General features: G+C 40.0%; 1 protein-coding gene across 1 annotated transcript in view; it reads left to right on the top strand.

Moving 5' to 3' along the window:
* The first annotated feature begins 2,907 nt into the window (after positions 1–2,907).
* LOC108715264 (homeobox protein aristaless-like 4) overlaps positions 2,908–27,545 on the top strand; it is a 45,679-nt gene continuing 21,041 nt past the window's right edge. The window contains exon 1 of the mRNA XM_018260275.2: positions 2,908–4,398. Within this exon, the coding sequence (XP_018115764.1) occupies positions 4,005–4,398 (394 nt within the window). The 5' untranslated portion in view covers positions 2,908–4,004. The remainder of the gene's footprint in view (positions 4,399–27,545) is intronic.

Below are 27,545 nucleotides of genomic sequence, written 5' to 3'. Positions count from 1 at the left end.
AAATAATATGAAAAATATGAATATTTGAGCCCTTGGTGTGAGCCTTATAGAGTATCTGCTTTAGGCATTGTGTCACTTCTACTGGCTCTATTATACAGTAGCTAGTTTCTATTCCCTGCTCTGCTGGTTCTTACTCCTGAAACAATGTAGCAGGAACCAGCTGATCTGGAGGTTGCACTTACCACTGCTACATTATCTCAGGAGTCAGAACCAGAGAACAGAAAAGGAGAAACAAATAATGCTTTCCATAGCTGTCAAGACCAGACATTTTTAATGCATATCTTTTGAAAACTTTGCTAAGAATTGCATTTAATCCAAGCAAATTAAAATACAAAAACAACTGGAAATAGAGTGTAAGCTCTGCAGTTGATTTGATTCCTTGCTAAAGGAATCATAAACCTGTTTGCTGACCTGATACATTGGCTCAACCTGACTTTACCCACATGTTTCTGAGCCACCAATCCCAGCATGTACCATGATTTTATCAATGGCTAAAGCATGCTGGGAGCTGTAGTCCAGCAACATCAGCGTTGTGTGCTTAAAGCAATATTACACAATAAAACTTCTCTGCAGGACCCATAACTCTATTAAAATGCAAAGAAATCGTCCAGTCAGTAAAATCCCAGCTGATCTGTGTCAATCTGGCTCCATATTCTGTTTCCCTAAAACTGGATTCTTTAAACCCAGCTTCTCACAAAACAACTAACAGCAGTCTGTCCTTCCATGACATGTCTCTGTATGTTAATGTGGCCATACACTATAAGATCCTCTCGTTTGGCAAGGCCACCAAATGAGCAGATCTGTCCCCCGATATATTCACCAAAGGCTGGACAATATTAGGTTAATCAGATTGTTCAGCCCTGGGGCCAAATGATTGGATAACAATGATGAGAATGGGTGCTGACAGGACTGGGCCTCGATTGTGGGGAAATCAAACCTGCCCGATCAATATCTGGGCAATTTTTGGGGAGGACTGACGGAAGGCCCCATACACGGGCAGATAAAGGATCTAAAGGACCTTAATCGGCAACTTAAATCATCACCACCTTTAAGGTGGACATACACGGGCGATAAAAGCTGCCGACAGACCGAGTCGGCAGTTTATTGGCCCGTGTATGGGGCCGCCTGACTGGCTTCCCCAATCTCGATCGGATGGGACAAAAAATCCCGTTGGATCGTGGCCGCATCTGTTCGTTGAAGCGGTCCCGTGATCCGACCGCCTGTTCCCATTCGTTAGGATCCTATCGATGGGCCCTAGGGCCCACGATCGGATCAGCTCGATATTGACCACCTAGATAGCACCAAGGTGCTTGGCACTGTTTGCGTAGGCTGCATTCTGATTGGTTAATTCTTGTGCATCTGTAATAATGTTTTCTTTATGTAATCTTTGTTAGAGAACTAGAGGGCACAGTGAGATGGTTTAATGGTACTACAACTATCTAGTATTGCAAATAAACATTAGCTTCACAGCTGTCATACTTTCTTTAATAAGTCACGCACAGGGTTAAACTGGCCGAGTAGGAACAGTCTTCTTGTACTGTTCCATCATTATAATTCCTTGCTGGGCTTGATGTGAGCCTTACGACAGGGGGCCAGCAGTAGCTTCCTGTTCTGCAGAACTGCGAGAGATGAAAGGACAGATGTATGTATCAATTCCTCTATTTTTTTTTAGCAAAACTAGGGTATTGTTGTTGTTATTATTATTATTATCATCATCACCACTATTATTATCACCATTATTATTATTATTATTATTATTATTGTAAAAAGGGGAATGAATAAGAGGAAAACATAAACACAGAGGGGAGCTTGGCTTGTGATCAGGGAACACACACCCTACTCTCTGAAATAAATGGGGGCACCTCACCTCTGCTAGTGTACATCTGTACAGAACCCCACTATTCTGTCACTATGGATTGAAATTCTGGGGGCTGATCGAACATCGCCACCATCGTCTGAATCCCAGATCCAAAAGCTGAGATAGGCATGTCTCCCACTATAATGCAGAAATATTCCAGATTTCCCAGAACCCCACTATCCTGCAGTTCTATGGGGAAACCATGTACCCCACCATCCTGTAGCTTTATATACAGACTGAGATCCCCAGAACCCCACTATCCTACAGCTCTATATACAGAATGGGATCCCCAAAATCCCACTATCCCTCAGCTCTATATACAAAATGGGAACCCTAGAACCCCACTATCCTGCAGCTCTGTATACAGAATGAGAACCCATATACCCCACTATCCTGCAGCTCTATATACAGAATGGGATCCCCAGAACCCCACTATCCTGCAGCTCTGTATACAGAATGGGAACCCATTTACCCCACTATCCTGCAGCTCTATACACAGAATGGGATCCCCAGAATCCCACTGTCCTGCAGCTCTATATACAGAATGGAAACCCCAGAACCCCACTGTCCTGCAGCTGAACAAAGCAATGGCCCCTCTGAATCCTTCTATTCTGCAGCTGTATATATAGGAAGCAATGAGCACCCCCAGAAAGAAACGTCTAAACAAAATCCACCAATGTCAAATAATGACCCAATTCCTGCAGATATAGATAAGGCGGCAGGAGGATGGAAGAATTCAGAGCGATCCTTGTGTATAATAAATTTGCTGTATAGGAATAATCCTGCCAACAAAACTCAGGACATAAGGACAGGACACAATACCACGACCCCATTTCTCTAGCTGGGCACAAGCAGCCCCCCAACAAAGCAAACCCGACCCCCGACACCTAATGCCCCGTGTCCCTCCCAGCGCAGCGCAGACAAAAGCGCATTCACGTCCCTAATTACATTAATGTCATGTGTTTGTTTGTTTCTTCTTTTTTGAGCTGAAATAGATTTGTTGTCCATAGAGAATGTCCTGTGGCCCGAGTACTCCCACCCCCGGCCCCTGCGTGTCACCTCCCTCCTATTAATGAGAGTGAGGAGGATCCGCGCTATACCGGGCGCATCACAACACTGGCTGCGCGCATCCTGCGCCTCTCCGACTGGGAACTACTGCTGAGGATTTAGCTCCGCGCTGGGAGTCTGCCCGAGGTCTTCTGGAGAGGGAAAGAGGCTGTGGGAGAGAGAGTAGAAGGTTGCAGGGTGGGGATTTGGAGAGACAGAGCAGAGGGGAACACGAGAAAGTGCAAGTTTGCCGAGAGGAGAAGAGAGTGCAAGCTTTCGTGCAACAAAGTGCAGCTTAACTGGCAGTTACAAGCTTGCAGGCAGGCACATAGAGCAAGCTTAGTGACAGGAGAGAGCAGGATTTCAATCAGAAAACAGCAACATACAAGTGCAAGAGAGCACCAAGTTACACACGGGAGAGCTAAATAAGAAATTGCCCATATGCAGGAAAGAGCAGAATTGCACAGAATGGAGAATGTAAGTGTATTGGACAGTTCAAGCTGACAGTTAGGAGACAAGCTTATGGACAGAAGGCCAGTTAGCTGGCAGTAGAGTGAAAGCTTATTGACAGAAGACCAGTTAGCAGGCAGTAGAGTGCAAGCTTATTGACAGAAGACCAGTTAGCAGGCAGTAGAGTGTAAGCTTATTGACAGAAGACCAGTTAGCTGGCAGTAGAGTGCAAGCTTATAGACAGAAGACCAGTTAGCAAGCAGTAGAGTGAAAGCTTATAGACAGAAGACCAGTTCGCTGTCAGTAGAGTGCAAGCTTATTGACAAAAGACCAGTTAGCTGGCAGTAAAGTGCAAGCTTATAGACAGAAGGCTAGTTAGCAGGCAGTAGAGTGCACACTTATAGACAGAAGACAAAGTAGCAGGCAGTAGAGTGTAAGCTTACAGACAAGAGACTTGACAGTGAAGAGAGAGAGAGAATTTGCAGACAGGGGAGACGGAGGGGTAGAGAGCAGAATCAGACAAATAAGAGCAGAGAAAGGGAAGTGACAGAGTGAATTGGAGAAAGAGGGGGAGGGAATTGAGGGAAAGGCTCCCGGTGCATTGGTGCCCTCCAAAAAAATAAGGACATTTGGGCCTTTTATTTTAGGAATGAATGCTGATCCCTGTGTGTCTTATTGTGATCCCCCTGCCATGGATTGTTACTATAGCCCAGCTCTGCAGGGCAGGGAGCTACAGACTTCTCCTTTTAGGGCATTCCAGCCCAGTGATAAGTTTAGCCCAGTTTTCCTGGCCAGTAAAGGACAAGGCTTTGGAGACAAGTCCAGGGGCTCTTTCCAGCAAGAGTGCCAATCACTGGATTCCAGTGCCCAGAGCAACACAGGAGAGCAGCAAGGCTCCTTCTCCAAGTACCAGGCACATCACCCATCCCATCAGCACCAGCAGCAGCCGTCTCACCTCTACATGCAGAGCACCCCTTGCAAATCCCCATCAGACAGCCTGAAAGTACAGGATAGCCCCGGGGACCCCCTGATACCCTGCTACGGTAAGTCAACTTTTACCCTATGTGTACCCCAATAATTCCCTGACCTTGTAGTACTCCAGTACATTCAGCTGCACCCATAGAACTTCCCATCTATTCCTCCTCCTTCCGCCGCTTTCTGTTTTCAATTAAGCTCTGGGGGGGGGTCTCAAATTGAATTTTTTTATATAAATAAAATCCAGCATTTAAAAAAATCTAATAATAGAAAATTCCATTTTTTTGTAATTTAATTTCAGAATGAAAGTGTACTTTTTTATCCAAATAAAACAAAATGTGCATGTTATTATCTTCCCACACCCAAGCCCTGGAAGCAGCAGCCTCGCATACCAGCGTTTTATAGACAGCTTTGCCTTTATAATATTTACACACTGCTGTATCTGCTATTCATTAAATAAAATCATATTTATCCCTCCTGGCTGAAAAGAAAAATTCAGTGAAAAATATGAATTAAAAAATATATATATTTATGTCTCAACGGGGGTCTTCAGCATAAAAAGTCAGAAATAGCTTATTTAAAAATTTAGATTTTTTTTTTTTTAGGAAAGAGTTTCTGTAACCATTTTTATAGGTGCATTTGGAAACTGTCAGAAGAGCCAATAGAAAGTTCCAACTGCCGCCCAAAAAAATAATAGAATTAGGTTAATAATGAAATACAACTGTTTGCCAATAAACCCATTTATTCTGGGAGAGTGACCTATTGTGCGGCACAATGTGTAACATACCTGTATTTAATAAGAATCACCCCCACCCACCCCCAAATAAAGGGAATTACTCCGAGTGCTAATTTTGCCAGTCCATCTATTTTACAGCCTTTTATCCGGGATCAGTCACATTTACAGAAGCATGCACTCTGCCCTTAAATTGAATGCGATTACATTTTATTTTACGCGTTTCGCACTTGGAGCCGTTGCTTTGGGGTGAGATGGGGGGGGGGAGAGACAGGGATTATTCACTTATTTGCATGGAGCTCCCAGTGCAGAGGAGACTTAGATCTCTTATAAATAGAAAACAATCTTTCTGGAACAATTAAATAATATTGGAAAAAATTTTTTTTTGTTCCCAGCAATTTCATAGATTCCCCCGGCAGTTACACAGATGGAATCCATGTGCTTGGGGGGGGGGGGTTACAAGCTCAGTTAAAAATGAAAACAATTAGACAAACATGACCGATTCCTAACTCTTCCTATAGAGATACACTCACCTACTCAGTGCAGTTTGTTGTATAATAAACTCAATGGATCCAGAGCGTAGGGCAATTCATTAAATGTTTATTTGAATTTTCCACCAAGTAAAGGAATAAATTGTATTGCCTGCACTCTTAGCTAAATATAGAGACTGATCAATAGAGATATATAGAGATATAGACACAGTGAGATAGAAAGATATCTCAAGGATCCTTCCTCTGGTGCAAGGATCCTGGAGATCCGAAACATGTAGTGCTTCAATAAAAAAAACGACATTAATTTACTTTGGAAGGCTCTTCAGTTTCCTTCATTCTACATGATACTGCTGTGGAGATGGCTACTCCATTAGAGATAGATAGACAGAGAGAGAGAGAGAGAAGATGATAGATAGATAGATAGATAGATAGATAGATAGATAGATAGATAGATAGAGAACAGACAGAAAATATTAATATATGAATCTAAGACAAGAAAGGGAGAGAAAGACAGAAAGAAAGAAAGAAAGAAGGAAAGAAAGAAAGGTAGAGAGAAAGAAAGAAAGGTAGACAGAAAGAAAGAAAGAAAGAAAGAAAGAAAGAAAGAAAGAAAGAAAGAAAGAAAGAAAGAAAGAAAGAAAGAAAGAAAAAGACATGTCGAGAGCAGACAGAAAATATATGATTGATAATAATTAATATATGAAGACAAGAAAGGGAGAGAAAGAATGAAAGAAAGAAAGAGAGAGAGACAGAGAGAGAGAAAGAAAGAAAGAAAGAAAGAAAGAAAGAAAGAAAAAGAAAGAGAGAAAGAAAGAAAGAAAGAAAGAAAGAAAGAAAGAAAGAAAAAGAGAGAGAGAGAAAGAAAGAAAGAAAGAAAGAAAGAAAGAAAGAAAAAGAAAGAGAGAGAAAGAAAGAAAAATAAAGAGAGAGAGAAAGAAAGAAAGAAAGAAAGAAAGAAAAAGAAAGAAAGAAAGAAAAAGAGAGAGAAAGAAAGAAAGAAAGAAAGAAAGAAAGAAAGAAAGAAAGAAAGAAAGAAAGAAAGAAAGAAAGAAAGAAAGAAAGAAAAAGAGAGAGAAAGAAAGAAAGAAAGAAAGTGTAGGATAAGAGACAAACACGTAGTTGACAGGGATATTCATAAACAAATAGGTAGAATGCTAGACAGAAAATAAACGACACTCAGAAGACAGAAAAGTAAACTGATAAAGTGGATAAATGAAACAAATCTTTTGCTTCTCATCTCACAGCAACAAGATACAATCAAACCATAGGAGATACATTCTGTGTTTACTCCCTAAATTATCCATGATTATAGACATTTGATAACATGAATATTTAATACGCAAACACTGGAGTTTCATGCCCCATAATATGATGATAGTAGGTTCCGCTTGGCAACCGACTTCAAGGTTTCTCGTAGTGCTGGCACGTACTTATCTGTTGGGAGTGGAATCCCTCCTGCCGTTCCCTTTATAACAGAGAACCACACACGTCTTTCCCCATGTATAGGCTCCAGCTTATAAATATATATATTCCATAATCTATTCTTTCTCTGCCATACTAATGGAGGGACCTATTACTAGTACCAGCTTACAGCTCCTGGTGACAATAATTCACAGATATACAGATATATATAAATATTTGTATATAATACAGGACAATAACCGCACTCACAGGTCTTTCTCAATAGTGAAAAAACGAAAACATTTATTCAATGTTTCGGCTCCTCCTTACGAGCAGCGAGCCTTCTTCAGGAATATGAATGTGGTTTTCATAATCCTGAAGAAGACATGCAAGTAGAGACCGATGATTCATTTATTGAATTTCAAAAGACATCAACGTGTTTCGATCCACCTGGAACCGTCGTCAGGATGTAAAACAAGAAGTGAAAATCTTAACCTTATTGTTTCACACCCACCAATAAATGGTTAATTAAAGTGCATTGTGCTAAATATTAATTAAAGGTATGGGACCTGTTATCCAGAATGTTCGGGACCTGGGGCTTTCCGGATAATGGATATTTCCATAATTTGGATCTTCATACCTTAAATCTACTAGAAAATCATGTAAACATTAAATAAACCCAATAGTCTGGGTTTGCCTCCAATAAGGATTAATTATATCTTAGTTGGGATCAAGTACAAGCTACTGTTTTATTATTACTTAGAAAAAGGAAATCATTTTTAAAAATTCGGATCATTTGGGTAAAATGGAGTCTATGGGAGACTGCCTTTCCTTAAATTGGAGCTTTCTGGATAACTGGTTTCCGGATAACGGATCCCATACCTGAACCAATGTATATATATTTAAATAGCCATGGAATCTCTGTAAAATATATCCTTACAAACAGTGCTTAGCGATGTCAGAATCTGTTTTCAGTGCTGTTATTACAATGAATTATAAATGAACCCCCTGCTGTACAAATATAAGGATATTAGAAGTCATTGTTCAGGGATTCATAACCTGTAAAAAAGAATGTTGTGTGCCTTTTATATAGTCAGGGAAGGCTTTGTTGATTTTTAATACATGGGCATTTTACAATACATTGTTGTGACAATATTTCTTTTTACTTTAGCAAGGTAAGGGGGTGCCCAGCCTACCGAACCCCCCATTTGGCACGAACAATCAGTTCTTTGAATATGGCATTTGCTTGCTTTCACGGCAGGCAGTTAGCTGGTTAATTGGCTTATCCCCCCCCAGCTCTTTAATCTGTGGTCAGTGCAATGAGCAGGGAGGATCCCTAAACACAATGTCTGTCTGTCTGTCTTAAACTTTCCTGGTTGCAGTTGCCTATATATATATATATATATATATATATATATATATATATATATATATATATAATACACAAAAGCCATGAACATCTTGTAAATTATATCCTTGTAAACGGTGACTAGTGATGTCATCAGTTATAAACGGTGAGTAATGAAGTCATTTTTGTCACATGACTCACTAAAACTTGTGTATTATAATAAATAAAGTACCCCTTGTTGGAAAATATGAGGATATTAGAAGTAACCTCATAGTTCCATGATCTCGTGCTTTTATATGTTCAAGGAACTCCTCTGTGACTTATAATATCCTCATCATTTTATATTTTATATATATTTTATATTTTACAATAGGGGGTACTTTATTCACTTTATATATGGTTTATATGAAGGCAGCATGGATTAAGCAGGGGCTGTATATCACGGCTGTGGCTCAGGCAGTGACAGTTTAATGTCTTTGGAAGGGCCCATAATGAGGCCGCAGGGGTGACATGCTTGAGTAAACACAAGGTGACTGTTTATTCCTGTTACTATTTAGCTAAAATGCCCCTTTAAATGTTTGTTTGCCTTTGCACGGGTCTCCCAGGCGCCATGTGCAGACACTCACAGACCAGCGGGGCCCATGCACTGACAGCAACAATTTCCTTTATTTGAAAGACGCCCTTGCACAAATTTTGTTTTCGATGCTGTCAATACAATTCAAATCCTAATTATCTAGAAACTCTCCTGTAGCATTTTCCCTCTTTCTGATGATCGACGTTGTCACGAAAAAGGAGCTGCCCTATCGTTGCGTTGTTTAAATAAAAAATTCCAATGCAAGCGGTGGCTGTTAAGGAATCGCAGTATAATCAGACGCTGGGATGAAGAATTTTTTTTTAATTAACATTTTTTGGAATGGAATTTATCTATAAAACAATTCTAAATTTAGATTAAAGTTCATCCTCCTTTTTGGATATGCATCTGCTCTTGAACATAATGATAATATTGGAATTCCCTTTAACCTGTGATAAAAAAAAACATCTGTGAAAATATAGAGAACAAAAATATTCAGAATTAGCTCTCTCTTAGCCTCAAACATCTCTCCAATGATCTAGCCAAGCCTGACTCAGAAAAACACAAAAAGGTAGAAATAAAGACAGAAAGAATTAGAATTTTTTTTTAAACTAAAATATTTCTAGAAATTGAGGGCATGGACGTCTGATAATGAAATTAATAGAGAAGCTGGCGAAAAAGAATTGAAAAAAGAAATACAGGTTATCTGGAAACCATTTATCCAGAAAGTTCCAAATTACAGAAAGGCCGTCTTCCATAGACTCCATTATAATCAAATAATTCAGATTTTTAAAAATGATTTCCTTTTTCTGTGTAATAATAAAACAGTCGCTTGTACTTGAACTAAGATATAATTAATCCTTATTGGAAGCAAAACCAGCCTATTGGGTTTATTTAATGTTTATATGGTTTTCTAGTAGATGGAGATCCAAATTATGGAAAGATCCATTATCCGGAAAATCCCAGGTCCCGAGCATTCTGATTAACAGGTCCCATACCTGTATAGAGAACCAGAGAGATTAAACTGCCGATGGGATGCACTGAAATTCTGCAATTTGTGCGAAATCAAAGCTTTATTCGTATTCGGTGTAGTTTTGAAAATAAAAATGGGCCGAGCTAGGAATGGGAATTTTAAAATGAATCTTAATGAATTTCCCTTTTTAGCACCAAAAAAAATGTATGAATCCATTTGTACAAAATCTGCAAATATTTTAGGAAAGCAGATAATAAGATTTTTTTTAAATCAAATAATTTAATTTAAAATAAATTGCTGATTCCAGAATTGAAAAAAAAAGTGTCGGAAATACAGTATAAAAGTGTGTGAAAATATTATACATCTTTCAGGTACAGGTATGGGATCCGTTATCCAGAAAGCTCTGAATTACGGAAAGGCCGTCTTGGTCCTATTTAAAAATGATTTCCTTTTTCTCTGTAAATATAAAACAGTTACTTGTACTTGATCCCAACTAAGATATAATTAATCCTTATTGGAGGCAAAACCAGCCTATTGGGTTTATTTAAAGTTTATATGATTTTCTAGTAGAAGGTATGAAGATATAAATTACAGAAAGATCTGTTATCCGGAAAGCCCCCGGTCTCGAGCATTCTGGATAAGAGTTCCCATACCTGTATTCACAAGATAAAGAAATCCTTAAAGTTTTGATGAATTTCATATTTAATTAAGTGTTTTTTATTTCCATCTCTCTAGATACAGATTTATACTGTAACATATAAATATAGATCATATAGAGCTTGTGAGCCTTTGTGCGTGGGATCATTTTTCTATTTTTTGTACTTGGAAACATTTGTGTTCTTTTTATCCTTTTTTGTCCCTTAGAAATATTTAGAATCAGGTCCTGTTTTATCAGTGGATTGTGATTTGGGCTTTTTTGGGACGTGACTCAGGTCTGTTGGCTGAAAAGGTTTATAGTCACCAAGATGGGCCGGAGCTTGAAAAAGTAAAGAGAGTATAATCAGTGCGTGTATGTCAGCAGCTGTCACATTACATTATACGAGGCCGTATAGAGATCGTGCGAGGCTGGAGAATAGGCAGGAGTCCATCACTTTACAAATGAAGTCAGTGTACAATGTACTTTGCACCGGGTAATATCTCTTGTGTCGTATTATTATTAGGGAGCACTCAGCATCTAACAGTAACACAATCTCCATTAAAATAGCAATGTGTTAGCTACTTGCCAAGCAATCTGTTGCAATCAATATGGGTAAAGCTATGAATAACACAATACAAATTATATATATTTTACAGTAGGGGTACATTATCCCTTATAATACATGAGTGATATTCAGAGTTTCCAGTACAAATCAGCCTGCAGCCTTGTGTCTTTATATGGTCACAGAACCCCTCAGCAACTTCTAATATCCTTATCATTTACAGTAGGGGGTACATTATCCCTTATAATACATAAGTGATACTCAGAGTTCCCTGTATAACTCAGCCTGCAGCCTTGTGCCTTTATATGGTCACAGAACCCCTCAGTGGCTTCTAATATCCTTATCATTTACAGTAGGGGGTACATTATCCCTTATAATACATGAGTAATACTCAGAGTTCCCCGTATAACTCAGCCTGCAGCCTTGTGCCTTTATATGGTCACAGAACCCCGCTGTGACTTCTAATATCCTTATCATTTACAGTAGGGGGTATATTATCCCTTATCATACATGAGTAATACTCAGAGTTCCCTGTATAACTCGGCCTGCAGCCTTGTGTCTTTATATGGTCACAGAACCCCTTACACTTGATATAATGGATTATGTGCTACTCTGTGTTATTATTTTTAAAAATACTTTTTAAATCACACAGTTTTAAATCACACGTAGAGTGAAACATAAGTATTTTCATATCAGGCTGATTATTATAATTCCAATTACAGGTGCGGTTTACATTTCCAGCTTTCATAGACACATAGGGCTGGTCTTTATTAGATTATTGGTCAATAAAGGCACTAGAGATGAACAAACCACAGGAGAAGCCCCCACTGAGCATTAAGCGTTGGTGCTAGAAATACGGATGAGCCCTGGATCCATACACAGGAGCCTCTCAGAATGTTCTGCAGTTTATTTTCATTTGCTGATGTTCTTCTCCATTGAACAAATAACTAAAACCATTCAGGCTGTAGCCGTGCACCAAACTTGTTATAGAGAATTAAACTCCTCACTGCTCCAATGCTTTGCCTGTCCCTGAACCCCCTCAACAGCTGTGAAAAGAATGAGTGATCCTGAACTGATATTTGGGTATCGTCAAGTTTCTTGGCAAAGCCACTATATATCACTTTGGCACCCAGCTTGTATAAGATATTTAATAAATTGCCACAACAATGTTTATTTGTTGTATGTATGTAACCGCCACAGTTGGGGGGGGGGGTTAACATTTGCAATACATATATATTTACTGGCTCCCTCAATTGTGTGCTTGAAAGTTCATCCAATAACAAAAACTTTTAGGACAAAAGCTTAAATTTAGCTTCAGGATAAAAGGAATAATGTATATATAGACGAGAAAGTTCCCTTGGCCCTGTATTCTGCCTTTTATATCAGTACGGCCCCTCCGTCTCATTTTGATGTGAATTCACTTACGCTGTTGATCAACTATGCGTTTTGGTAACTCTGTGGGGTCAATATAACCCCTTGAGCAATGCAGAAGAGACAGCTCATGAACTGAGGTCTAACCAAGGAGTTCCGTAAATGCAAACTTGACCCACTGTATTCTGCCTATTTTACTTTTTACGTCCACTGTTTATCAGCAAAATGGTTTTATTAACTCAGTGGGAGTCACTGTGGCCCCTGAGCAATGCAGATGAGCCAGCTGAAGGACTGAGGTCAATCTAAAAAGTTCCATAAATGTAAAATTGGTTCTGTTTTCTGCCTTTTTATCAATACCATTTGAACTGTATTCATTTACACCCTTGATCAATAATCCATTTTGGTAATTTCAGTGGGAGTCAATATGGCCCCTTGAGCAATGCAGAAGAGCCAGCTGAGGGACTAATGCCTTTATGCTTAAATGTCTAAACTGGACTTACAGTATGACTATAAACTGCCTTTTTGGGGGTTTCTCCTGCTATCTTACTTTATTTCTTGCATTTATGTGTTATAAGAGCAGCTGCCACATATACCATCAGTATTTAAAATTTGAAATGGTAATTCATATACCTTTAAATATTGGCTTGTTCACAGCATCGGACTAGGGGGTGTTGGGCCCACCGGGCTGCCGCATCAGGGCCCCTGCCACCCCCAGGGGCCCCCTGCCCAAACCTCAAAGCCCCCTCTGTTCCGCTTACTTTCTCCCGCCATCGTATACCTTTTCACTCCGCGTCTTTTCATGTGATCCGGCGGGGGAGAAGGTCACGAAGGAGCGAAGGAGTGCAGCCTGGGGAGAGTGGGTCTGGGCCAGTGGGGCCATGAGAGCTGGGGCCACTGTGTTTTTTCCCGGTGGTTGGCTGGCCTAGTCTGACCCTGCCTATTTAATAATAAGTATGGGATCCATTATTCGAAAAACCCATTATCAAGAAAGCTCCAAATAACAGAAAGGCTGTCTCCCATAGACTTCATGCACATTTCATGTTTACATATTTATTGTGTTATGTACTAGCTGGAGCCACGTCGTCTCGTCTCACTGTATATTTGTATACTGCTGAGATGACAATAAAGTTTACTTGGACTTTGACTTTATTACCCAAATAATCCAAATTTTTAAAAATGATTTCCTTTTTCTCTGTAATAAGAAAACAGTAGCTTGTACTTGATCCCAACTAAGATATAATTAATCCTTGTTGGAAGCAAAACCAGCCTATTGGGTTTATTTAATAATTACTTGATTTTCTAGTAGACTTAAGGTATGAAGATCCAAATTACGGAAAGATCCATTATCCGGAAAACCCCAGGATAACAGTTCCCATACCTGTAATATTAACAATTAACAGTTATTATTTATTACTGATTTTTCCCCCCTATTTATCAATACATTTTGACAATTTTTTCTTGTGCGGGAAAAAGTCACAATAAAATCGTAAAAAAAAACTAATACCACATTTTTTTAGATTTTGCACTCTGAAACCTAAGTTTTCGGAAAACGAACCGCCACGTGGGATTAGCGCCGGTGTTTTTTCATTTAAGCCAGCGCAGAGTCAGGGAAGTCATTTGGGGAGATTGGGCGCAACAAAAACGAGCCAATTAGTCGCCAGACGACCAAATCTCCCCAAAACGCCCTATGTGGTCTGACCCTAACACGATCGGACTTTAGTAAATTCCGGAAAATTTGTGGGTTTTTTTCCTCCTAAAAAAAGGTATTTTCCACTTCAGAAGTCCGACCAGAAAAATTCGGACCATAATAAATAACCCCCTAAATGACAGGGCAGTTCTTATTTTATTTTGCGGCTTTTCAAATTTTATAATACTTAAAACACTTGTGGCAAGAATGCTAGCTTTTGGGGTTAGGATTGGGTCTAAAATTCTTTTGGCAAAGACTGAACTTGGTTGGTGCCTTTTTTTTATTTTAACTTCAGTTTCCATGAAACACCAAAAAAAAAGAGTTACTGTCGTTTTTTTACATAGTATCCCTCACCGTTAACTGTTCCAGGGTCTCAGTGCCGGATAATAAACGGAATGTAATATATGTCACCTGCTTGTCTCTTCTAGTATCTCTCTATGTGAGTTTTATGGCTCATAGGACAACAGGGAGTTTATGTGGATACTTAGCCATGTTAAAGGCTGATCAGTTGGTGCTTTATGACACGCCTGTAAATGTAATTGTTGGCATCAATCGGAAGGATTTGAAGATCATAAACATTAATCTGTAGGCCTTGGGGTCTAGGAACCACCTATGCCACGGACTATCTCTCGAACCGACTTTACGCCGCTGCTGGAGCAGATATTTTCCATATGTGATGGTCCATATAAATATGGCATCAGGATCGCATTGTGCACAGACTTTTTCTTTTGACTGTTTTGTGAGAAAGAACATCAAGTCCCTCTAAGTATCCGACCCACTTTCCTGCCCTCCGAGGCCTGGAGGAGATTGCAGAGCTCAGCAGGGTTTCAGATCTCATAAAGTGAAGGGGAAGAGCTGCAGTATAGCCAGTGCCTTGATGTTCATGGTTCTGTGGAGTGTTACTCTGCTTCCCAAAAACATTTGTTTTACTTAGAAAGCTGAGGCTGAAAATGGGATAGAAACAGTGGCGTAACTAGATATTACTGGCCCCACAGCAGATTATTTTTCAGGCCCCCAGGTTGACCAGTTTTACCAATATTTATTTAAACTGTATATGAATTAGGACCTCATAGGGCCCCTATACCTCCTGGGCCCCCCTGCAGTCGCATGGTCTGCTTCCTCTGTAGTTACACCCCTGGATAGAAACCAAGGCTTGTAGGCACCTTATAAAAAGAGACGCAGAGGGGCAGATGTAAAGTTCTTATTTGGAACATGAAGACTCACCTCCCGCCATGTGTTACAGTTAATAACTTACAGATAATATAAGATATACAATGTCTCTTTCTGCTCAGCGCAGTGCTATAGGGCTATGGCTGGGGAAGGGCCGCATTTTACTCTTTCTTTATTCAGTTGCTCAGTCTGTCTAACTATGTGCTGGCGAGTGGATCTTCCTATTCTTTTATGGACCAATGGACAGAGTCTGTCTATTTACCAGTTCTTCTAGCAGGGCCAGAACTAGGGGTAAGCAGAAGAGGTCTGCCTACCCCTAGTCAAAGCTCTGTAACTCTTGCCAGGGTCGGACTGGCCCGGCGGGAAACCGGGAAAAAACCCGGTGGGCCCCGACCCGTCATGGGCCCCCGCCGGGCCAGACCCCCAATCGTGTTATTTAAAATAAAAAAAAAAGCCGGAGCGCCGTGCCGTCTGCGCATGCGCGCCAGCACCGCACCGTCTGCGCATGCGCACCAGCACCGCACAGAAGGAAAGGAGCGCACTGCACGGTAAAGTGCGGCTCAGCAAGGGGGGCCCTTGACAAAAGTCCCGGTGGGCCCCGGGCCCCCCAGTCCGACACTGACTCTTGCTGCCGATCTCGGCGCTCACTTGCTTGTTCCCCCTGTGTGCTCACAATGTCAGAGCTCAGGTGCTAGCACATTTGCTGAGTGCACACAGGGGAGGCGAGGTGGCCGGCCAGGTTGCCTTGGGCACCTGGTCGGCTTGGCCTGCCTCTGGCTTCTAATATCTATCTACAGTAGTGTAAGTATAGCCAAGAAAAACCCCCCCCCAGCCGCTCTCTTACCTGTGGCAGGAAAGCAGAGAGCATCGGCTCAGGGCAGATAGTGGGCAGAGTCTGGCCGGGGAGTGGGCGGAGGCAAGGTAGGAAGTGGGCGGGGGCAGGAAGTGGGCGGGAGGATGGGGTCGGAGTGCACTGGGCCCCTCTGAAGTTTCTTTTGAAGGGGGGCCAGGCGCACTCTTGTTAAGCCACTGTCTGTCTATCTATATCTCTCTCTCTATATATCTATCTCTCTATCTATCTATCTATTTATCTATCTATCTATAGGCCCGGATTTGTGGCGAGGCCCCATAGGCCCTGGCCTAGGGCGGCACATTTTTGGGGGCGGCATGCCGCCCAGCCGCCTGTGCTCCCCAGTGCTTCGGCGCTCGCACGCTGGCGCTTTTGCGCCAGCATACGGTAGTGCAAGCGCGCGCTAGGACCTCGCGGAGCACACGGCCTAGGGGCGCCCGCCCAGCGAATCCGGCGCTGTCTATCTATCTCTCTTTAGCTATATCTATATCTATCTATGTTTATCTATCTATCTATCTGTCTGTCTGTCTGTCTGTCTGTCTGTCTGTCTGTCTATCTATCTATCTATCTATCTATCTATCTATCTGTCTGTCTCTGTCTCTGTCTCTCTCTCTAGGTATCTCTATATCTATCTATCTATCTATCTATCTATCTATCTAACTATCTACCATCTATCTATCTATCTATCTATCCATCTATCTATCTATCTATCTATCCATCCATCCATCCATCCATCCATCCATCCATCCATCCATCTATCTATCTATCTATCTATCTATCTATCTATCTATCTATTTATCACTATCTATCTATCTATCTATCTATCTAATCTATCATCTATCTCTCTTTAGCGATCTCTATATCTATCTATCCATGTATCTGTCTGTCTATCTAACTCTCTCTATATCTATCTATCTATCTATCATCTATCATCTATCTATCTATTTATCAGTCTCTCCCTATCTATTTATCTCTCTCTCTCTCTCTCTCTCTCTCTTTATTCCTATCTATTTTTTTATAATCTGTTCTTTACAGTAATTCATAACATACAGGGACCTTACAATAATTTAACAACCAAGGGTTACAGAATAAAATAGGATCAGAGGGCCCTGCTCACAAGAGCTTACAGTCTCAAGTCTGTCTAGCTTTTTAGCCTTCTAAATAGAACTCAGGTCTCAAGCATTCCTGATAACAGATCCTATAACTATACAGAGTTTTGAACCTCCAGAGGTTCAAAATATGCATTTGATCTATCTCATCTATAAAAGATGTATTTATCTGTATTTATCTAGTTTATCAACTAGACTAGCACATTGCCCCCAATATATATATATATATATATATATATATATATATATATATATATATATATATATACAGCTTGTCATTATTAACAAGGACATTAAATCAGTGCAATGTATAAGCACTGGCACAGTTGAGTACAGTCTATATGTAAGAGAAGAAATAAATAGGGGGAAAAACATACAAAATGTAAAACTCTGCTTGCCAACTCTCACTGCTCATAAGAATATTATGTCTCCTGCCTGATGAGGTGTTGTCTAGTTTTTCATTGATTTTTCCTGTAGTTGTACCAAGGGTTTTTATTCTCCTCTACCATCAATGTGGCATAAACCGTGGCACTGAGCAAGAAAGGGAGGATTCTGGGTATTGGACAGCAGTCATTTAAGACATGGGCAACTATTTTCTGCACAGTATATTAATTATGGAGACTCCAAAAACCTATAGAAAATGTTGATTAAATTAATTTGACATTTTCAGATTTATTTGTACATTTCATTGTTTGTAGCCTTTGTTTAGAGCAGAACAGGGCAGAAACTACAAACAGCCAGACAGATACAATGTGCAATTACACGTATAAATACCTTTAAAACCATTAAACCTTTTTAATTATTTGGGGCTTGCATGCTTTCTTGGACAAGCATAACGTCAAAAGCTATTGTGCTACTAAATTCTATAGTTAGTATAAATACTATAAAACTAACTATATAACGATTAAGGCAAATCGGAAAGTGGCTTAGAATGATATTTTCTTTCGTTATCCAAGAAGAGTTTTAGGGGTGGAGTTACCCTTTAATTAATTTTCGCCTCGTTTCTGCATGCCTGGTTGAGCCGTAAATGGGAAGCAAAACAATCAAACTACAGGGTTATGGAATCATATATTATTTCATATTAAATTCTGAACGTGTAAGTGGAGAATTACAGTCGACTTTAATGTTTCTGCACATAGAATACTGGGGGGATTAAAGGGATTACCCGTATTTTACATGAGGTGTTGCGGACAAGCCAGGAAGGTATATATCCCCCGTTAGCAGCAGCAATAATTCCCCTTGCCCATTTGGCTTGGCACGGAGCCTGATGAAATCTCGGTTACCCGCAACGTATTTTCATTAGAACGTGATCTGTTTTCAGATATGCCGCGTAATTTACATTAGATCTATATAATCTGGGACGAATATCCACTCCGCTCAACAGATGTGAGCGCAGATTTACTATCTGGGGATAAAATATATATATATTTTTTTGTCAGGAGTTTTATATTAAAAAAAGACAGGCGAAAATATTCACAGGAAAATCTCAGCAGCAGGAACGGAGAGCTGGAATTTCCACTGCCGCGCTTGGAATTGGGATTTCATTGGGAAAAGGGGAAGAAGAAAAAAAAAATGTAAAAGCAAAAGAAAAAAACCCCACATAAGGTTATTATTTTAGCGAGAGAAAGATGGGGCTTGTAATGAGCCTCTCGAACATGAGCCGTCTTGGCTGTCAGTCTGCATTCGGCTTTTTACAGCAGATTTTATTTATTTGCCCAAAGTATCACATCGGGCGTGTTTCCCCCTGCACGCTTCCGACGGAATAGAACACGCTTCCTAATGCCGTGAAATGGGCCATAAACAACAGATGGATGTTTATGCAAAAATAAGGGAGTGGGGCAAAATAAAAAAAGAAACTGCCTGTCAGCGATTAGGCCAAAACCGCTACCTGAGTGTGTGTGTGTGTGTGTGTGTATATGTATATATGTATATATATATATATATATATATATATATATATATATATATATATATATATATATATATATATATATATATATATATATATACCAAAAATATGTCTGAGTGCAGCATCAACAAATAATCCACATCAAGAAAGAAAATAAAAACAATAAAGCAAAATATTTATTACACTAACGTTTCGGCCTACCTCAAGGCCTTTCTCAAACTTTGATAAACTTTTATTGCTGATACATTGCACCAAAAAAACAACAACATTGATACCGTTCTCAAAGCTAATACAGTTATGGGATCCATTATCCGGAAACCCATTATCCAGAATATGGAATGCTCCGAATTACAGAAAGGCCGTCTCCCATAGACTCCATTGTATACATAATAATAATCAAAATTTTTCACAATGATTTCCTTTTTCTCTGTAATAATAAAACAGTAGCTTGTACTTGATCCAAACAAAGATATAATTAATCCTTATTGGAAGCAAAACCAGCCTATTGGGTTTATTTAATAATTAAATGATTTTCTAGTAGACTTAAGGTATGACGTTCCAAACTACAGAAAGATCCGTTATCCGGTAAACCCCATGTCTCCAGCATTCTGGATAACAGGTCCCATACCTGAACAATGTCATTCTAACAAGCCTTAAATATCCATAACCTTACAATTCAAATAGATTAGTGCCTGATTCACAATTAAGCGATTAACAAATCAAAACACTCCATATATTTAAACAAATCAAATATTTACATTTAAACATAGATATTTATTACGGGAATATTTATTGGACACGTAACTAATGGAGAAAATGTGTTGCTGACACAAACTTTAGATTGGGAGAGTATTTATATAAAGTATTTACACTATATTATAGATAAAGTATGTTATAGATGCCCTAGCACAGCACAGCACAAAAGACCAGATATGGTTAGAGATATAGAGTGTTTTGATTGGTTAATCGCTTAAATGTGAATGGGGCACTAATCTATTTGAATTGTATGGTTATGGGTAGTTAAGGTTTGTTATTTGACTTAAGAAAGGGCTCTGAGAGGACCAAAAGTTGTTTTTTTGGTGCAATGTATCAGCAATAAAATAAAAGTTTTTAATATAGGGTGTGCCAGTCAGAAACTATTACATAGGTCAGATGGTCAGATGTGCTGGTGACACTTGGGTAAGTATATATATAAATATACAGTATATATAAATTCACTGTCTATTGTACAGCACTGCAGACTATATTGGTGCTATATAAGTAAAGAATAATAATAATAAAATAGGTAAATCTCATTGTTATTCTTTAATGAGGTGTTCACTATTTAGTTAACTTAATATGTTATAGAACGCTCAACTCCAAATAACTTCTCAATTGGTCTTCATTATTTATTTGGTATAGCTTTTATAATTAACTTCTGACTCTTTCCAGCTTTCAGATGAGGGTCACACTGACCTCATTTAAAAAACAAATGCTCTGTGGTCTGAAAGATGTTGCTCATCTTTCAGGCCTCTCCTATTCATATTCCATTCAGTGTATAGTTGCTAGGGTAATTTGGACCGTAGCAACCAGACGGCTGATATTGCAAACTGGAGAGCTACTGGATAAAAATAACTCATAAATCACAAATTAAAAAAATTAAAACCTATTTCAAATTGTTTCAGAATATTACTCACTACATCAGTGATCCCCATCCCGTTGCTCGTATATAACATATTACTCACCAACCCCTTGGATGTTGCTCCCAGTGGCCTCAAGACAGGTGCTTATTATTGAATTCCAAATGATTTCTTGTTTCTGTTTTATTGTATACACTACAGAGGAAAAGAAGAGCAAAGCTTACTGCCCATCTTTATCTATCACCCCCAATCTGTACACCCTTCTTTGTAATATCATCATTTCCCTTTATTCACTTTATTGCCATTTTCTGTACTTTCTGTACAGTTTTAGACACTTTAGTCTTGCATCAGAGTTTCATCCTTTGTTTGACTGATGTCATTCCCCACTGACTTTCCAATAGGTCTTATCAAATCACTGATAGGGCCAGGCACAAAATCTCAGCAGCCAAGGAACTTATTGGGCTATGGATACAGTCCACATCCAATGATTCTGCATGGGGTTCCCATGTGACCCAATCACTGGTTTACACAATGAACAAATATATGAACCCTGTGTGTGTGTGTGTGTGTTGGTGTGGTCAGCCTTGGAACAAATTGGTAACAACCCAAAACAGGCTTTGAAAACCCAATTCCTTATCTCAGTAACCCGTAGTCAGTAGACAGCTGTGTTCTGGTGATGAATCTCTGCGGTTCTCCTGCAACGTGTTTATAGCCATGTAGGCAATAGTTGCTCTTTGTGTTGGTCTCCTCGCAGTCCCAGACCACTCTTTATTGCAGGAATGCAAATAAACAGGAGAAATAAACTGCCAAATAAGCAAAGCTACTGGAATGGTAGGTTAGCAAGCCAACTCAATAGCAAAGCATAGTTAAAGGGAGCCTCTTGTTCCAAAATATAACTTTTATTAACTTTTTAAACTTATGCGCTTATAAACATTGTCAGTAGTGTTGGGTATATTTCTGTTACTAAATTAATTTCATAAAAAGACATTTAAAACTGAGGTGGCAGTGATTCCTTGCTACAATACTGTTAAATTGTTGGGCTATGGTGTGTACAGTATGTTTACATATCATTTATGTAACTAAAGTGATGTAAAATTGGTTTTAGATGCTAGAAGCAAAGCCTTAAAGTACCGCAGGACTGCTACTCACAATGGGGAACGGATAGGATCCAAGCTGCCAATAGGACAGAATGCTTTGTTATAAAGTTAGCTAGAATCTCAGCCATAAAACATGGAAGGACTGCTGCTTCCAATGGGGATCAGATAGGATCTGTGCAGCCACTGGGACAGAATGCTCTGTTGTACATATAGCTAGAATCTCAGCCATAAAGCAGTACAGGACTACTGCTTCTAATGGGGATCAAATAGGATCTGTGTTGCCACTGGGACAGAATGCTCTGTTATACACAGATAGCTAGAATCTCAGCCATAAAGCAGGGCAGAACTGCTGCTTCTAATGGGGATCAAATAGGATCTGTGCTGCCAGTAGGACAGAATGCTGTTATACATATAGCTAGAATCTCAGCCATAAAGTAGGGCAGGACTACGGATTACCTGCAAAAAAAAAGCAGGCATTTTTTAAGACATTATAATAGTTCCCAGTTGAAAAAACACAATCTGAAACACCTTCCATTCAGTAAAGTCAGGAAAATGTTACATAAATATTTACAGCTGCAACAAAACACCCCTATAGCCACATTCATGCAAGTCATCATCTAGCTTGTACCTCTTCCTTATGGAACCCGATTCCCTTATCTGTTGTCCATCTTAAAGCGAAAAGCAGACTAAATAAGACGACTGGTTTGCATCAGACCACTAAGTGAATGCTCCAGTGTTTGTATGAGACAAATCCCCTGCAGCTGGGCTACCCCTTTAAGGAATGACTGCCAGACGGATGTTTTGGTCCTGATTCACTTTAAGAAGTTGCTTTGCATTAAACAAGTGCTTAGGTGTGGGGAACACCCCTGTGTATGGAGATGGGGTGAGTGTCAGGGGGTTGGATGATTCGATCACATTCCCTACGTGCCATTTTTAGTACCATTTAGTATTATTTTGTATATCGCAGCAGTTGATTAGAGTGTAAACTCTATTAGCCCCCAGTTTTGGCGGAGAATCACTTTGAATGCAACAGTCGCCCTTTAATAGTCTTTAAAAGTCTGACTGTGTCTCTATTCTAAAATACATGTAAACCCATATTATACATCGCAGTAAATTATTTTATTCCAGGGATTGCAATTTTTTAATCCCAACGCTTGATGTGTGGTATTAATTATTTGTTCTGATTCTACAAGATAAAGTGAATAAAGTACAATAACCAGGCAAATTATCATTTTTACACAAGGACCATGAGGCAGCTGCTGTTATATGTTAAACTACTGCTAACGGGACAAATTATTGAAATTAAAGGATTAAAAACACTGAATAGAAAGGTTTCAATATCTCCGCACTTTTATATTAACCTAGTAAGAACCAGGGCTGACACTGACTTATCTACTCTATGCCTACTTGTTATATAGCGTTGTTATTGATATAAATATGTTTCTGGAATATGCATGCATCAGCAAAAGATATGCATCCTGAGTGCATAGTTGAGTTATTAATGAAATGCAATAAAAAGGATGAATAATCCCAAAACATTTTTCTTTTTCATTTGTTTTCATATCATTTCTTGCAACGGGGATTAGATTGGATTGGTGTAACCTTGACAGAATATTCTGTTATACAGATAACTAGAATCTCAGCCATAAAGCAGGGCAGGACTGCTGCTTACAAGGGGGATCAGATAGGATCTGCAAAGACACTGGGACAGAATGCTCTGTTATACAGATAGTTAGAATCTCAGCCATAAAGCAGGGCAGAAATGCTGCTTCCAATGGGGATCAGATAGGATCTGTGCAGCCACTGGGACAGAATGTTCTGTTATACAGATAGCTAGAATCTCAGCCATAAAGCAGGACAGGACTGCTGCTTCCAATGGGGATCAGAATGGATCTGTGCAGCCACTGGGACAGAATGATCTGTTATACAGATAGCTAGAATCTCAGCTGCCATAAAGCAGTACAGGACCGCTGCTTATTCATGGTTATTCATGGCTTTTGGTCATTTTAGTGAAATATGCTGCAAATGTTTTGATATTTTGTAAATCATTCCTTCATGTTTCCCCCCTGCTTTTACAGTTACATATTATGGTTGTAGCATAAATCTGTGAGATTCCTGCTGGGCGACATACCACTCTCAAATACATGAAACCCGATATACACATTTCTCTCCATATCTTGAAGGCTTTCTATTCACACACCCTGGGGGGGGGGGAGACGTTTTCCTCTAACATGGATTTTGAGTAAATCTGAGATTCTCAATATTTTCTTCTAAATGATTCTCTTATATATCTATATATTTATCCAAGAACTTGTGTGTCTCTGTAAGGCTGTAAGGAACCCATCAGTCCATTCATCACATCACACATCAGTATTAAAGCTGTTGTATAAAATGCTAAATAAGGGGGTAAATGAGCAATTTCCCTATCAACAAATATACTGTATATTTTCATACTGCTGGGACCTGGATTCACCATCTCAAGCTGAGTTCACCTCTTACCAACCACGTCCACATGGATAGTGAAAGTCCTGTCTTGTGTTTGGACCTCTAGGGTTCCCAGTAGCACGTTCATGCCTGTGATTGTTGTTGGTCATTCTCTTTTCTTATTATTGTCTTTTCCACATGAATTGGATCTCATCAGAATAAGAGATCTTTCGTCTTGCAATGTGTACAGAAGTTGGGTTTGATCTGGTCAGATTTTCAGCAGTTTGCAATTTCCTTGCCATCTAAGATCTTGGTCGGTTTAATTGTTTAAGGGCTCTTGCACACGGGTGTTTGCTTATTCATTTTTCAAACCCACACTGAGCACATATTGCATGTAAACACATTTTTTGAAACAGCTAAGCGCATTTATTCCATTCTAAACGCAACCCACTGTTCTATTGATAGCGGAACATGCGTCAAGCACAAGAAAATGCAGCATGCTGAGTCTAATCAAACACACTCAATGGTCAACCGAACAAAACACAACTCAGAATATAATGGAATTAATTAACTAATGAGTTTTTCCATGCTCAAACATACCTCGCCAACTGTCCCGTTTTTAGAGGGACAGACCCTCTTTTGACAGTTCAACCCACAGTCCCTCGTTTCGACTGGAAAGTCCAGATTTTCTCTGCACTGAACAGGCAGAAAAAGAAACAATGTTGCTAAATTAATTGGCTCTTGGCAGAGAGTAATTTTTTTTGGTAACAATTATTTGAAGCAAATAAGTAATTGTAACAATATAAGATAACAGGTCTCTTGGGAGAAGTTAGACCCACAGCTTTTGGGTTAGTTCACACGAGAAGATTCAGGGAGATTTTGTCGCCTGGCAACTTATCGCCTCTTCTTCATTATAGCGGATGGGAAGACACGCGAAGGCTGTTCTGGGAGATTGTCGCCCAGAAGAAGAGGCGATTAGTTGCCAGGCAACAAAATCGATCCGAATCTCCTCGTGTGAACTAACCCTTAGGGTCAGGGCACACAGGTAGATTCGGGGAGATTAGTCGCGACTAATCTCCCCGAACTGCCTCCCCTGCCTTCCCACCGGCTACAATGTAAATCGCCGGCGGGATGGCACTCGGAGCAAGTTCGTTATTGCCTCACGAGGAAACTTCAGGCGAAATGAATCGCTCCGAGTGCCATCCCGCCGGCGATTTACATTTTAGCCGGCGGGAAGGCAGGGGAGGCAGTTCGGGGAGATTGGTCGCCCCCAAGAAGAGGAGATTTGTAGCCGGGCGACTAATCTCACCAAATCTGCCTGTGTGCCTTGACCCTAAAGGGCAATTCACCTTCATTAGCAAAACTGTAATAACTGAAAAGAACCACAGAAATATGTTCAAACTTTCATAACCTGCCAAATTTTGTAAAATGAACATGGTAATTATGGGGTGTGGCCACAAAAATGGGCGTGGTCAAAAATTCAACGCACTGTGCGCGGTAACTTTTTTTTTTCCCAAAATGTTGGTAGGTATGCGCAAACCCTTGTTTAAACGCTTGTCAAACGCATAAAAACGCCCGTGTGTGAGAGCCCTAAAGGAGTCAGCACCTTAGCCTCTGAGTTTTCAATTCCATAAACAGGCACAGATAATACCACAGGGTATTGTGGGCCAGGCCTAGGGCGGCACAAATTAAAGGAGAACTAAACCCTAAAAATTAATGTGGCTAAAGTTGCCATGTTTTATATACTGAACTTATTGCACCAGCCTAAAGTTTCAGCTTCTCAATAGCAGCAATGATCCAGGACTTCAAACTTGTCACAGGGGGTCACCATCTTGGAAAGTGTCTGTGACACTCACATGCTCAGTGGGCTCTGAGCAGCTGTTGAGAAGCTAAGCTTAGGGGTCATCACTTATTATCCAGCAGAAAATGAGGTTGGTCTGTAATATAAGCTGATGCTACATGGCTGATTATTAAATTCTGATGCTAATTGCACTGGTTTCTGTGCTGCCATGTAGTAATTATCTGTATTAATTACTAATCAGCCTTATATTGTGACATTTCTATTCTATGTGTTGTTTATAATGTGAGTGGGTCCCTAAGTGACAGCAGCACAGAGCATGTGCAGTGAAACAGCAGAAAAGAAGATGGGGAGCTACTGGGGCATCTTTGAAAACACAGATCTTTACTGCTAAAGCTTTAGTTCTCCTTTAAGGAGTGGCATGATATGCGGTCACGTGTCCTGATCCCCGTATTGGATCAAAGGATGTGCTTGCATGCTACATTAAGGGGGGCAGGCGCAGCAGGCGGTGTGGGTGGTGGAAGATACTAGACTCTTCCAGGTACATTGCCGGTAAATATGTAATTTGGGCCCCTGGCCTTGACCTCTAATTTACCAGCTAAACTCAGGGGCATTGCTGCCATGAGGCCATTACCTGGGGAGGCAAAAAGCTGCTCCTGGTAACTTAACAGGACGGAATTGCGATTTTTAAATCAGGCACATGCCTACTCTGCCTCATACCCCTAGTTCTGGCCCTGCTTAAGATGGAGCAGCAAGGGGCCCCTGTAAGGAGCTTTCTTTGCACTACATAAAACCAGGGTTGCACCAAATCCATCATTTTTTGATTTATTTGAATACAGAATTCCTTACAAAAGATTTGGCTGAATCCAACCGCTAATGCATATTCACGCTCCACAAACGGTGTCGTTTTCATTCTTCCTGCACTTGAAGATGATTTTAAGGATCACAATAGAATCCTTGGATCCTGTTGATCCCTGCCTAAAATCCAGACCCCCCCTCTTGAGGGCTGAAGAGTCTTGGCCAGAAGGACGGTTATTATTCTGTGGGAAGAAATGTGTGTTTGTGTGAAATCAATATCTGATGATTCGTTGGCTCTGTGGAAAAGCCTGTCATCACTAACTGTATATATATAACCCCAAAGGGCCCTTAAATCAATACAAATATACAACGTCTGTTGTTTTTTCATTTGCCTGCTGCATGTACATTTTATACACTGTGGCTGTAGGGAAACTGTGAGGCACTTCATTGTACTCTTACTGGGCACAGACTGATGACATCACTCACCCGTGACAAGGTGATTACAGTCTTTGCCTTGTTTCCTTGGAGATTGATTTGCTTCCTTTATGAAGCCTGGCTGTTTAACTCTTAAATAATAGTTTTTATTTTTAAAAAAATACCAATGTTAGCATAAACACAGGAGGATTTGGGGTGGATTAGGGGAAGCTGGCCTGTAAAGGGGGCGGCC

This window comes from Xenopus laevis, chromosome 4S (assembly GCF_017654675.1).
Source record: "Xenopus laevis strain J_2021 chromosome 4S, Xenopus_laevis_v10.1, whole genome shotgun sequence".
Classification (NCBI taxonomy): domain Eukaryota; kingdom Metazoa; phylum Chordata; class Amphibia; order Anura; family Pipidae; genus Xenopus; species Xenopus laevis.
Note: the sequence above shows the minus strand (reverse complement) of the source record. Positions and strands in the feature narration are given on the sequence as shown.